Source organism: Taeniopygia guttata, chromosome 7, assembly GCF_048771995.1.
Source record: "Taeniopygia guttata chromosome 7, bTaeGut7.mat, whole genome shotgun sequence".
Taxonomy (NCBI): Eukaryota; Metazoa; Chordata; class Aves; order Passeriformes; family Estrildidae; genus Taeniopygia; species Taeniopygia guttata.
In genome coordinates this window covers 13,841,614-13,854,657 of record NC_133032.1, presented here as the reverse complement: position 1 = coordinate 13,854,657, position 13,044 = coordinate 13,841,614, and the positions used below count along the sequence as shown (strand labels likewise).

At 37.5% G+C, this 13,044-nt stretch overlaps 1 protein-coding gene across 12 annotated transcripts in view; it reads left to right on the top strand.

Annotated features, from left to right (window-relative positions):
• COBLL1 (cordon-bleu WH2 repeat protein like 1) overlaps window positions 1–13,044 on the top strand; it is a 105,693-nt gene that overhangs the window by 80,249 nt on the left and 12,400 nt on the right. For all 12 annotated transcript variants that reach the window (XM_072932156.1, XM_041717324.2, XM_072932154.1 and 9 more), the window contains 2 exons: window positions 7,303–7,447; window positions 8,396–8,464. In XM_072932156.1, coding sequence (XP_072788257.1) covers window positions 7,303–7,447; window positions 8,396–8,464 — 214 coding nt within the window. The remainder of the gene's footprint in view (window positions 1–7,302; window positions 7,448–8,395; window positions 8,465–13,044) is intronic.

The following is a 13,044-nucleotide window of genomic DNA, read 5'->3' as shown; positions in this document are numbered from 1 at the left end:
TTTTAAAAATTATTTCCTAATTTGCTTTGAATACAGTATCTAAAGGTGGCCTTTGGATATGAGCTTATTGACATGCTAGAAAAATTAAATGCAGAACTAAATGAAGTCCAGGTCTGAGGAATTAATTTTGGGTTAGACTTGGTGATAAGAAATTTGAGACTATGACTACCTTTATACAATAATTTAGTCTTTCACTGATGCACAGAACCACAAGAGAGCACTGTTTAACAGAAGTTCTGCTTTTGTGCATTGTGTCCTGCTGAAAATCTTTATCATTTGAAGAAGATAAAAGTTTCTTTCTGAATTTTAGTAAAAGAAACCTTTGGGGAGAGTAAGAAAATAATGTGTTTTTTGGTTTTTTTTACTTCACCATATTTCTCTTTTAATTGAGTTCAGTTTCTTAAAAAATAGATTATTAATGTTAACATGCTTTAAATGATTATTATCCTGTTATGTCTAAAGTAATGTATGACAGCTTGGCTGTCACTCAAACAATTGCTTAGATTTATTATTTTGTACTCACATTTCTTAGTGATCTAAAGTGATCTGACTGAAGTTGAATAGCTTACAAAGAGAGGACATACAGATCAAGTTATATTTTTGTGTATATTTTCTAATTTATAGTACTTTGTGCAACACACTTGAAACTTAGAGGCCTTTGGCACGCTTTTTTTAAGGTGATTTCTCACTCATTAGGATTTGATTGCACAGTGATTTATCAGAAAATGTAGCACTAACTTCTTCCTTTGAATTTTTTTAAATCAAGTAAAATATTTTGTCTTGTGGTATCTACCTTTCTATCATCTAATGAATGAATTTGGCATGGTACATATTGCTCAACTTGACCAGGGAACTCCTGATAAGGATCCCATGGGAGACTTCCTTGGAGAATAAAATTGCTGCTTGGAAGAGTACAGAGGCATCTTCAGAGACAGCCTTCCTGCAGTACAAGAAAAGTCCATTCTCCTAAGTGAGAATAGGAATAGACATAAAAACAAACACTTAAATGTTTTTAAACAGTCTTATTTAAATGTGCTACTGAAAGAACTCAAGTTCAAAAATAAAAGGGGGAAGAACAATTCCCAAAAAGAAATACACAGATACTTCATGGACATGCAGCAGTTCTCTCAGAAATGCAAAAGCAAGCCTGGTGCTACAAGTGGCAGAAGATGTCATGAGCAAGAAGTTTGTAAATTAGTGGCAAGCAGAAATCCGAGGGTAAAGGACGAAGTCATCTACCTTTTATTTTAGCAAGGTGTTCATCTACCTCATTTTTTTTCTTGAAAAAGTGAGATACAAACTGGACAGAAGAAGCACAAGATAGGACAAAAAGTGGCTGCAGTTCAAACAGTGAGGGTAATGGCTCCAAGTCAGACTGGTTGTAATGTGGAGCTCCCAAGAAGTTGGTAGTATGGCCAATACTGTTAAATATCTTTATAAATAATCTACATCATGGAACTGAATTCACTTTCAACAAACTTGAAGTCACCAAAATGGGCAGAGGCAGGTACTCCAGCCACCACTCAGGGAGGCAGTGACAGGCTGAATGAGAGTTAAATAAGATGCGTATGAAATTCTCTATCTGGAGTGAAGTACAGCTTCAGTAGCACCAGTAAGCACCAGTACAGGCGCCAGTACAAACTGGGGTCTGGTCATGTCATCTTCCTTGAATCCAGTATACTCAGTAATTTTATGTTATACCTGCACTATGTGTCCAGATTTGTTTTCTGTAGTTCAGGACAGAGACGGAGAACGGCCACCATGATGTTTAAGGATTTGGAGAAAATAAATGTTTTAATGGAAAGAAGGCTCAGATAGGACCTAACCACATTCTTCTGATATCTGGATGGTGCTATAGGGAAATCAGAGGTATATTCTTCACAAGGGTGCACATGGCAGGATGAGAACCAATGGGCACTAGCTTCTCCAGAGGAAATTCCATTCAGACTGAAGAACAAAGCTCACCACTGTGAGAACTGTCTGTTGAAATAAGTCACTCATAAGAAATGGCAGAGGCTTCTTTGCTGGAAATGTCTGAGATATTTCTTGCCAGGCTGTAGCAATAACCAATAAAAAAGTGTAAGAACTTGTTTTCAACAGAAGGTTGGACCAAATTATTTCCAAAGATCTCGCTTAATCGTGGTCAGCTCTCAGTAAATGAGGCCAGTACAATGGTCACACTAGATCACAAGTATTTTATTGTGAACAATATAAGAATTTGGTCTGTCATATTCTCTGCTGTTGAAAATGTGTATCCTGCTGGTAGGACTTAGTCTGTCTCAGGTTGCTAACCAGGCTGATTGGTGTGTTCACTGGGATATTTAGCATGTCTGGGAATTTTGCTGCAACTTCAATGTCCAATAAAGTTAATTTACAAAAGTGAAGATACACTTTTTTTGTAAGGGTTACTTTTTATCTCTTTTTGCCCTACAAGAAGCATTTCGTTGCAAATCATACTGCTTTTAATAATGCCTAAGTTCCATAGCCTGCCCTTCAATTTATTTGGCAGATTGGATACGTAGTTTATTTCTTCTATTGACCAGGATGACCATCTGCATGGGTCCCATTAGGAACAAATCTCTTTTGTAACATCCACAAGGAAGACAAAGTGAAATGTCAGTTTTGCCTGGATGAACTGTCTGCCTAGGTCTGAAAGAAATGTGTCCAAGTAGTAACATCAGACAACAGTGAAATGAGCCAACTTTAAGGGAACAGGGTTCTCACTGTTGTCTTTCTTCAACTTCTCAACATATTGTAGTCCAGTTTCTCACAGTATGAAAGAGTTTTGATGTTTACCGTCTGCAGATTCTCTGCTAATTTGCGATTAAAGAAACTGCTTTCTCTTTGTGTGAATAGTTAATATTCTGATAGGAGGATTGGAATTTTTCTGCCTCTATTTCAAGGTGATTATAGAATTAGTTTTTAGGGACATGGTCCTATTTTTAGGGGAGAAAATAGTACAGTGGATGACAGGGTACCTTTTACAAGTTATTACTTAGCATGATTTGCTTATTTTTCTACATGAGATTTGGAAGATGTCTAGTAAGCTTAAATGGTTAGTGTTTGTCCAGCAAATTTCAATGTTCAATCAAGTGGGAAATGAGCCTGTTAGTCTCTAATATTGAAATCTTTCACTTATTTGTCAGCGCTAGTTCTGGGCAAGATAACTTTGGTCAGAAGTATGTTTATAACTAGCAAGTTTAAATACACTGGCAAGTAGAGAGAACTATCAAGGGTTTTTGCAAAGTGGTGTTGTTGTATAATTTAGTGTGTGTATCTTCACAGTTTTCATAAAAGTGGTTGCAATTTTCTAGTAATAACACTTCTTTAAAAGAAAAGTATTTGATTATGCCCAAAATGCCACAGCTGATTTTCTTCCTACTGCTTTATTTAAAAACGCTAGACTGATACATCTGCATTTTATCCCGTGAATGTTTCTCTATTTACCCTGATAACAGTTATTGTTAGGCACATGTGTAAAGAATGCTTGGGTAGGAGCAAGTGAGGATTTTTAGTTAAAACACTTACAGTTTAAAATAATGGATAAAATTTCTCAACTCTAGAAATATGAATTGCTGTTACTTACACAAACCTAGCTCCTAAAGAAATCTAAATCTCCAGGCTAGCTCTTAAAAAAGAAAGGGAAGAAGAAGATGGGAGAATAGGGGAAGGGTGGGAAGAAACTAAACCATAAAGTACTTCTGAAAATATCTTTTTGGCCAGTGTCCCAGGGCAGCTTAGTTAGGATTTCTGTGAGGGGCGAGTTCCAAGCTGAAGAAATTACACCAGAGGCTTGCTTGCCTGCAACTTGATGGTCAACTCTTCAAAGGAGAAGTTGGTCAATGATACATTGAGCATGATGGACAGCAGGGAAGTTTTGGGTAGAGTCAGAGACAAGAGTGCTCAGGACTACCTGAAGTTTGCATGAAGATAATCTGATATTATTCTGAAATGTTTCAGAATTGGTGATGAATGTTGCATGCATTCACTTTTCAGTATATCAAATGTGTAACTTTACTCCTTTATTGTATTTGCTTCTGTACCAGCAAGATAAATCCTAGGGGGAAATAGTCATATTTGTTGTTTCGACAGAATATCACCAACTGAGTTTCTTCAAATACATTCTGTATGTCTTTACTTTCCAATGGGTCAGAGGTGTATTACTTCCTTTGTAGTACTTAGGATAAGTTTAAGTATTTTAGGAAGCTTAGGCCATGTAATAGAAATTGAGTGCATGGGTTATTGTAGGAGCAAATACATATTTTTTTGCTGTTACTCCTTGGGCGTATGCCTGCATATAGAAACGGAAGAAAGAAATATTAGCAATAGGAGTAGCAATACAGTCACCTATATATCTCTGTTAAACAAAGATATTTATGGAGCAAAAGAGGTAGGATGTGATATGAAAATCTCTGTCCAGTGACCCGTGGTATAAGGTAGGCTTTCCAGCACAGTGAAATGCTCCACTACCACTGTGGGGCATTCCCAAGTGCTTTTTGGTTTTTTGCTTCTATTGCAACTTCAAAATTACTGTTCTTTGATTATCTTTCTTTGCATTTTTTGAAATGAAAAGAAGGGCAAGGCACTATGTCTGCCACTGCTTACAGATGCTGGAACTTGGGAAGCACTGGCATCTACTAGTGCTTGCATTTGGGTGGGATTTGGTGCCAAACTTGAGACTAAAAGGTTTTCATATCCACCTTTACTTTTTGCAGGATGAAGAGGGTGTATGGTGTTAAAAGTAGAACTCCTGCATACGTTATAAAAGTTATGACAGTTCCCTGGTGTTTCTGCAAAAACACAGTTAATTAGTGATCCCATCAAGAATTTTAATTTAAATGTAACTGATAAAGCACTGGTTATCATAGGCAGTTGGTATGACACATGAACACCCAGATGTATATTCCAAAGCTTTGTCAGATATGTCTTAATAACGTAATTTTAATTTTTTTCCATCTGTTTAAAGTACTATTTTCACTTTACAGCCTTTGTTAGGATTTGAAAGCTCTTAATATTCATATGTTGAATAATTCCTGAGAAAATCTGTTCAACACTTGAACCTTAACTGGAACATTTAGTACTTTCCTGAAATCTCTTTGCAAATTGTTTCTTTGGATGCAAAGGGCAGTAGAAAGACTTATAAAAATCTTCTAGTAGCATTTGTGCTCTTATGCTGAGCACATCCCCCCCCACCCTGCACACACTTGTTGTGTGCAGAAGGGAACTCTGGTGACATCTGCTCAGCCGGGCGAGCGTGCGCAGAGCTCGGTGCCAGCCGAGTCGCTGGGGGAGCACGAGAGGTGCAGCCCTCGGAACGGGGAAATTTTCCTTTGTGCAGAGCAGAGGGCTGAGCACAGCTGCCAGAGAGGAGACAAACACAACAGCCCAACTACGAGGAGGAAATGCTTCAGCAACAAAAAAAGCCTCGTTTGGGGAAATAATATTGTATTTGATATCCCCTCCTGAATAAATTCAAAGACTGAATACTGTTAATTATTTTTACTTTTTGAGACCTATTTTGAAACTGTGAATAAGAAATTATAAAAGTGTAAAGTGTTTTTTGTTGTGTGACATTTTAATCTAGAAACTGGTTTGTTTAAAAACTACTGAAGCATGCAAGTATTTTTAATTAGGAGTGCTGTGTTCCTATCCTGTGGTGTTCTTAAAAGAACATTCCTCCTTGTGCTTTGTGTTTTCTCCCTTAAACCCTGACTCTTGCTTTGCTGTAAAAGGTTTGAGTTTCTTGCTTTGGCATTAAAGTGGTGGGTGGAATTGTGTGTACATTTTTGGGCAGTGGTGCTCCTTATAGTGCAGTATCTGTGGGTCTGCTGCTGATACCAGGGTGGGACAAAGCAGATGACTGAGGGTGCCCAGGGTGGCTCAGAGGGTAGTTTTTCATTCAAAGCCCCGTTCATTCATTCAGGCATTGTACTGCAATCTCATGGGAGCTGCCAAACACTGCCTGATAGACGACACCTTGTGACAGTATCTTTTCTGTTGTCATTTTCTTTATAGATTTGATTGTATAAAACCAAATGCTGTAGCTTTCGGTCTTTAATATCCCACTTACTGTGAAATCTTTGGATATTTGTTCAGTCACAGCTTTCTAAATGATAAACATCTTTTCCATGGAAATTGACACAATCAACAATTCTATTGTCTGATGCTTTTGAAAGGATTGTCAGTGCAACAAGAATATGTGGGTGTCTTTATGCCTTCTCTGTTCCTTTGTAAAGCAGGCTGGTTAATTGAAGCACAGAGGAGTTCTCTGGAGATGACCCCACACCCAACTGCTGTGTGGATCCTTCTAGACAGAAATGAATGTCACTGCAGGATTTTATTTTATTGTTGAGGAGACAAGTGATAGGAATCAGAATTACTACAGAAACAGGCAACTGTGTCCAGTTCCAAAATGCATTCCTTTATTGCTGGGATCCTGAACATTGTCTTTCTAATAGATGTGGATATAATTTTCTTCAGCATAAGGCAAACTGTAGTTAACAATGGCAGGCAAATTAACAACCACTGTCTTTCTGAGACAGATAATGTCTTTCTAAAAACAGCTTAAAATGTGATTGGTCTGCTATATCATAAAAATACGAGGTCTTTAGCAGGTATCCTTTGTCCATTTTTAAATTGTTTTGATTATTTGTGAATTATGATTTTTTACTTTTGCTACAATAATTACTATGCTGTAACAGCAGTAGGTACTATAACTTTTTTTTGCAACTTTACTAAATGTACTGAATTTTGACTAAATTTAATTTTGTTAAATATTCTAAGACAGTTGTACTTGATGAGTTTTGAAATCAGGCATTGCAAACATTTTCGTGGACATTCAGATATTTCAATGAGGGAAAGAAATTCATGCTAATTATGTATACAGGCCAATTAAGACTGCTGTTGAAAGAGTGGGGGAGGAAACACTATGTTATGTTGTTGTGGTAGGATGTAGTTGAAACTTCTTTTCACAATGATTTTAGCTACTTTTAGAAAAGATTTATTTTGGGTTTGTAGAATAGCCTTTGGGCATAAAAAAATTCAAATTCTCTTTTAGACTCTATGTAACAATTGATTTTCTTTTATTGCTCTATGTTGCACATCTGAATATATTCAATTACTCGAGAAAATCTTTTTTTTAAAAAAAAACAACTCCTTGGATAAATTAAGATGAAAAATGCAATACATTTGGTAATGCCTTCTCTCTTTCCCAAATGGATATTATAAATACTTTTGGATAATACTTACTGGAGCTGTTTTGCTGTTTTGCAAATAATCTTCCTGCTGTGTCTCCCTTGGCAGGCTCCTGTGGGATTAGTGCGGAAGGGTTCCCTGCCACTCAGTGACTCTGCTTCCGTGAACTCCTCGCTACGCAGGATGAAGCGCAAGGCACCCTCACCGCCCTCCCGAGCGCCAGAAGATCAAAGTGAAAGCAGTAATGAGCCTGGTAATCTTTTTATGCTGTTTAATTGGAAGGCAACAGAAAGTATAGCTGACTAAACATTAAGGTACCGCCACCTTATGAGATCAGAACCTCAAGTGAGCAACCACAAAACTGGAAAGAACGCATTTATTTCTGTTACCTCACCAACTGGGGAAGCCTCAAAGCAGCGCCCGCCAGAGGTGCCCAGGTGGGAACCCAAGTGGGAACAAAGGACTGCCGAGCTCCATCTATGCCAGATGATTGCCAAACCTGCTCCCTTCCTCTGTGTCAGGGATTCACACAGGTGTATTTACCACAGTGCTTTGATCTTAGGCACAGCAAGGCAGCATTCTCCAGCATGCCCCATAAGATGCCTTGTAGGTCTGTCACAGGCCTTTGTTATCTGAACACAGGTGTTCCACTTGTCAGATACACACGATTAAAGAGCAATTAATATCATATATGTGGGGTTTTGTACCCCTACTGCAAGTCACTTGAGTGTGTTTACAGTCTTCCTCATCAATCTTCTGTTACTTTCCCACAAGAAGAAAGAGAGGTATTTAGAGCAGGCAAATTAGAAAAAAACCCAGACAATACCAAATTAATCATAGTTAGGTTAAGTATAGAATTGTGTTTATGTTGCTCAGGTAGACTGCTTGGGGTGGGGAGAAAAGATTAGCTTCTTTGGATCAGAGAGAGTATAATAGCAAATGAACTGACTACAAGAATATTAGATAAAGTCCACTTGTTTTTTTATAATTACTACATTTGATCAAAAATTCAGTTTTCTGGTTCAAAAATATCTAAGAGTTGAGATTAAAATATCTGGAAAATGTGACAATGAGCACCAATTGTTTCAGAAGAGTTTCTTGAAGAAATCACTAGTCTGTATGACCATAATCTAACATATCTAGAACTTTTGTTGGTGCTGAAACTGAGAGATGGTAAAGGTTGTTGCTTCACTTTTTGCAGTAACAGAGTCAACAGAATCAGCCTCCACTAAAGCAGAAGGAAGAGCCACTGAAATGCAGCCTGAAACAGGTTGGTTGTTTCTACAAAAGTACTGATAACATTTACTTCATAGCAAATTATGATCATTTGTAGCAATAAATTACTATACTACAGATAAATATAGAACTCATTTTAATGCTTCAGATCAATTAAGTTTTCCTTTGAAGTAAAAATGCATCATTCTAAAACAAGAATATTTTACCTTTGTTGTCTACAGAAATAAATGCAAAATACTTTGTATTGCTATCTGTGCTTTACATTTAATAAACTAAACATCATCCCTGATTTCTCTCTCTCTTCCTTACAAGTTACAGAGAAGAACTATCCAGAATTTCTGTGATTTTTTTTGTACCTCATAACAAGCTTTTCAAGAGCTAAAGCCCGGTGTTGTTTTTAGAACCCTGCCTTTTGCTGCCCTTGACCTGCATAACATTGAGGCAGGAGCAAATCTGTGCCTGGCTTTTGGTTGGCATCTGAACAGCCTTTGAAAACATAAGTTGTAAATCTAAACTGAATGCATAAATAGTTGTTTCTACATTAAATTATTTGTTGGGTGTTATGGGTAAAATGTGATTTATGAAAGTATAGCTGTTTAAAACACAATTATTTAGCTGCTGAACATAATGCTTTTCTAAATTTATGCACTTTGTACTGTGAAATACTGTTGTTTGTAAGCACCAGGCCATGGGGTTCAGTTACAGTATACAACATCTAGAAGTCTTCTAAAATTTGCAAAAGCTTTTAGAATAATCTGTGCCAGTGCAGTCTGAAAAAAATAACTCTTCAATGCGTTTAATAAGAATGAAGTATATAAATGCTAAGCCTGTGGAGTGCCACTGTCATTATATGAGGCTAAGCACTCGGCTACTGTGCTAGTTGACAGGAATTTTTAAGTAGTTTTCCTGCTGTTTTATTATGGATGCCAGTCAAATTGTTTGGAGTGGTAAAACAAAAATGTACCGCAAGAGGTGAAAGTCATCTGCTAGGATGCTAGGTCTGTGGCAAAGGGGGGAAAATAAAAAATAAGTAATCAGCAAACTTGGGCTTGGTTTGCATTTAGGGCAACTTATTTAAATTGTTGGAAAAGACATTGAGTAGAAACAATATGTAACGTAATAATTGGGAGTGTGAACTTATACTGTGGAGTCTGGGGTTGAAGATCTCACAAAGTTGTAACCTTTCCTTGTATTTGCTGTTGCAGCAGATGAAAGAGAATAATCTGAGTGAGTGGTTTGCTTATTAGTACTGAATTTTGTGTGTTGAAAACTGTCCATTTACATGCAATGGGTCTAAGATGAGCAATATCATACTGTGATTTTAAATCAATTTTTTGTTGTTTTCTTGTTCTTGTTGCTGTCTTAAGATCGTGTATCCGTGCTAGAAATTTTTCCTTTCCCATTACTGTAATGTCCAAGTGCTGTAAACAACCATGAAGATCAAAGAAATGGCTTGTATATTTTTCCATAGATTTAGAAACTTCTGCTTGAGGCATTTGAGTTCTGTAATTAAATATTTTAATTTAAGCTGTAATGGAAAGAAACAGAAAAAGTTAATCATCTTTACTGGGCTTAGAGCAATCTATGTTGAGCCCTTGGATTTACCTTTGCAGTTAGTGACAATCTTCAGTCTCTAGTTTTGCTTCTTCATGCAGTGTCCTTTGGTGAAGACTTAATGTAGTGCAGGTTGTTTTTTAACATACATATAATTCACATAGAACAGCTTCATTACCTCTTTTTTTTTCTCATGGGATACTGCTGCTCTCTGGTGGCATCTCTGAAACTGTCATGAGGCCTGTGTATAAAGGGTCCTTTTAGCAAAGCCCTTCATGCTGTGAGAACCAATATTAACCTGCAGCAAAATCACATGCAGTACACCGGTCCTGTTCCTAGTCTGAAAATTATCCATGTTTGGGTATTGTTTTAAATGGATAAAATAGTTCAGTATCACTTAAATTGCAATGTTGGACATAATTTTAATTTTACAAAAACCTAGAAGTTCCTTCCACTTGGATTGATACCACTTTGATTGTCAGGCATCTGGGAAGCATTGTAAGTTTTTGATTGGCATTAACTGGCATTCCAGAGTGCTTCTGTTGTGCAGTGTTACTTTAGAAAATAAGCAAAAAAAAAAGGTGCAAATACAGCATTACCTTTTGCCCTAAAATAAACCACTTCAAGTGTTCAATTTGCAGTGTTCAATAATGTCTGTTAGCTATGCACTTCTTAGACACATATACATTATATAGTATGGAATAGGCAACATTTCTCTTGTGAAATTACAGTTTTCCCATGGTGTCAAAACCGTGTGTACCTTGACAAAAGTAGTTTGAAGACACACATCTACTAGAATAAGCATTGACAGAGAAGTAATATGAACATTTGGGATTATAAACAACAATTCTCTTTATCAGTTATGATTTTTGTTCACCTTCCCATGGTTTAATTAATGCTTAGTGTTTATTTTTCTAGGGAAGACAGTAAAACAGTATTCAGAACGAATTTTGAAATCAGAGATTTTTAGAAAACTTTCCATCAAACAAATCCCTTGATATAATCCTTTTGGTTACAGTATTTCTAAGCACCTTGTTAGGGGCTGTAGAGTCAAGAGCAGATTTGATGTAGTCAGGCTTTCCAGCTCTGGTGCTTATGTGCAGAGTAGCACCAGCCTGGTCTCTGCTGGGCGTGGGGTATTCTTACAGCAAAAAGGAGACCTGTAGGTGGTATGTCAGTCACCAGAGGTGTGTGTGAGTGTGTTTATATGTGTGTGTACTATCTATAGATCTGCCTTCACATTGACACACTCTAACTATATTGATTTAGGGCTACTTAAAACCCAGTGACTAATGTCCAAGAGAATAAACTATATGCAATTTAAATGACATACGGAACAACGGATAAGGTGTATAAGCAGTAAGGCAACACTATATAGCCAGTATTACTGTAAGTTCTTTCTGACAATATGTTGCATGTAAATGCTGTAGACTGAGGGTTTGGAAACAAATCTGAATCTGAACTGCTTCCCTAGGGAGTTTCCTGCATGACGTAAGTGAAGGATGGCTGTTCAATGTTGTTTGTGTTCAAATGTATTCAGGTTTTATTCTGCTACAGCAGTGACAGCCGAGGTCTGGAATGAGACTCAGTAACAGATGAAAATCCACTAGCAAGCAGGGCCGATCTTATGCTGACAGATGAGGCAGAGCATTTTTTAAAAAGTGTGAGGGCTGTTTTTGTTTGGTATTATCCATTTGCAGGTCAGGTTAGTTGACCCCAACACTTGGAAGTGTTTCTAGCACAGCAAAGAACAGGCTTTCACATAGCAGGAATGTCAGGAATGTTTCCTACCAACCCGAGCTAAGTTTCCATCCCAGGAGTATAGATACAACTCAGCCTTTGTTACGGTCCTCTCCAGAGGAAAAGCAGCAGAGAAGTGCCAGCAGTGCCTGGGCACAAAGCCACAGCAGCTCCAGAATGCTTCCATTTCTCTTGTCAGAAGTCTATTCTTTGTTGTCCAATTCAGGTTTCCATAGAGCATTTAGACTGAAAATCTCAGTCTTTGTTCCTGTCCTTGGTGATGGCTCAGGCCCATGGCATAATAGGTCTCACCAGTGAAGGAGGCAATGTTCTGGAGAGCCAGTTATGGGTTGTGGGATAATCTTAGCTGGTTCAGTGTTTGCTCACATTCTGTTATGTTTTGTTCATTTTGACAGATATAGATTTAACTTGTCACACATGAAATGATACTGTCACCACCCAAACGATGCCCCAAAGTATAAGGCTGCTGGGTATGAGTGTTCTCTAGGTGGAGGAAAAGGGGTTGGTGGATGATGAAAGGAAGAGAAGGTCCTTATAACTAGTAAACCTGTAATACCAGTGTGACATATTTGTATGTACCTGTGCTGAAACCACATGGAAAAAGCTCACCTGCATCACTTGGCAGTCTTGCCTTTCTTTCCTTGGGGATCTAAATTGCCTCTGCATTCAGCGCTATGGCATGTGTTGATCACATTGCTTAATGTGTAACAAAACACTATTACAAGATTGCAATATTGAACCAAGAATTAAACAGTAATATATTTAGCTTTTGTAGTTTCTCTGTAACTCTGAATGTGTGTCTTTGGTATTACTGAACTCTTAACTAATGACCCTAACACCAAAGTTTCTGTTCTGTACTGAGCTTTTCTCCAATACATACATTCTCTTAATACTTTTCTATAACTTTTACCTTCTCTAGAGGTACTGGAAGCATTGTAGGATACCAGCTGCTAAAAAAAGTCAGTCTAACATTTTTGTCATTGTAACTTTTTTTTTTTTTTTTTTTTTTTGGTACTCTGGGGTCTGCAACTTTCCAGTATTTATTTTTGTTTTCTTTGTTGACTTTGGTTTACACTTGGAAATTTACTGATGCTGCTTAGACTGAGACCTAATTGTCCAAGTGCAAGGCTTGTCCCTAACAGGTGTCAGTGCACCCAAAGCTGATGGGAGTACCCTGGTCAGGTGTATTTACTAGTTAAAGTACACTGATTTATCTGTGTCATAATCCAGCAACTCAACCTTTCAGTTTAACTGTTCTCTGGTTGCAAATGTCAGTATTTTAATGGATTAGCACTTTCC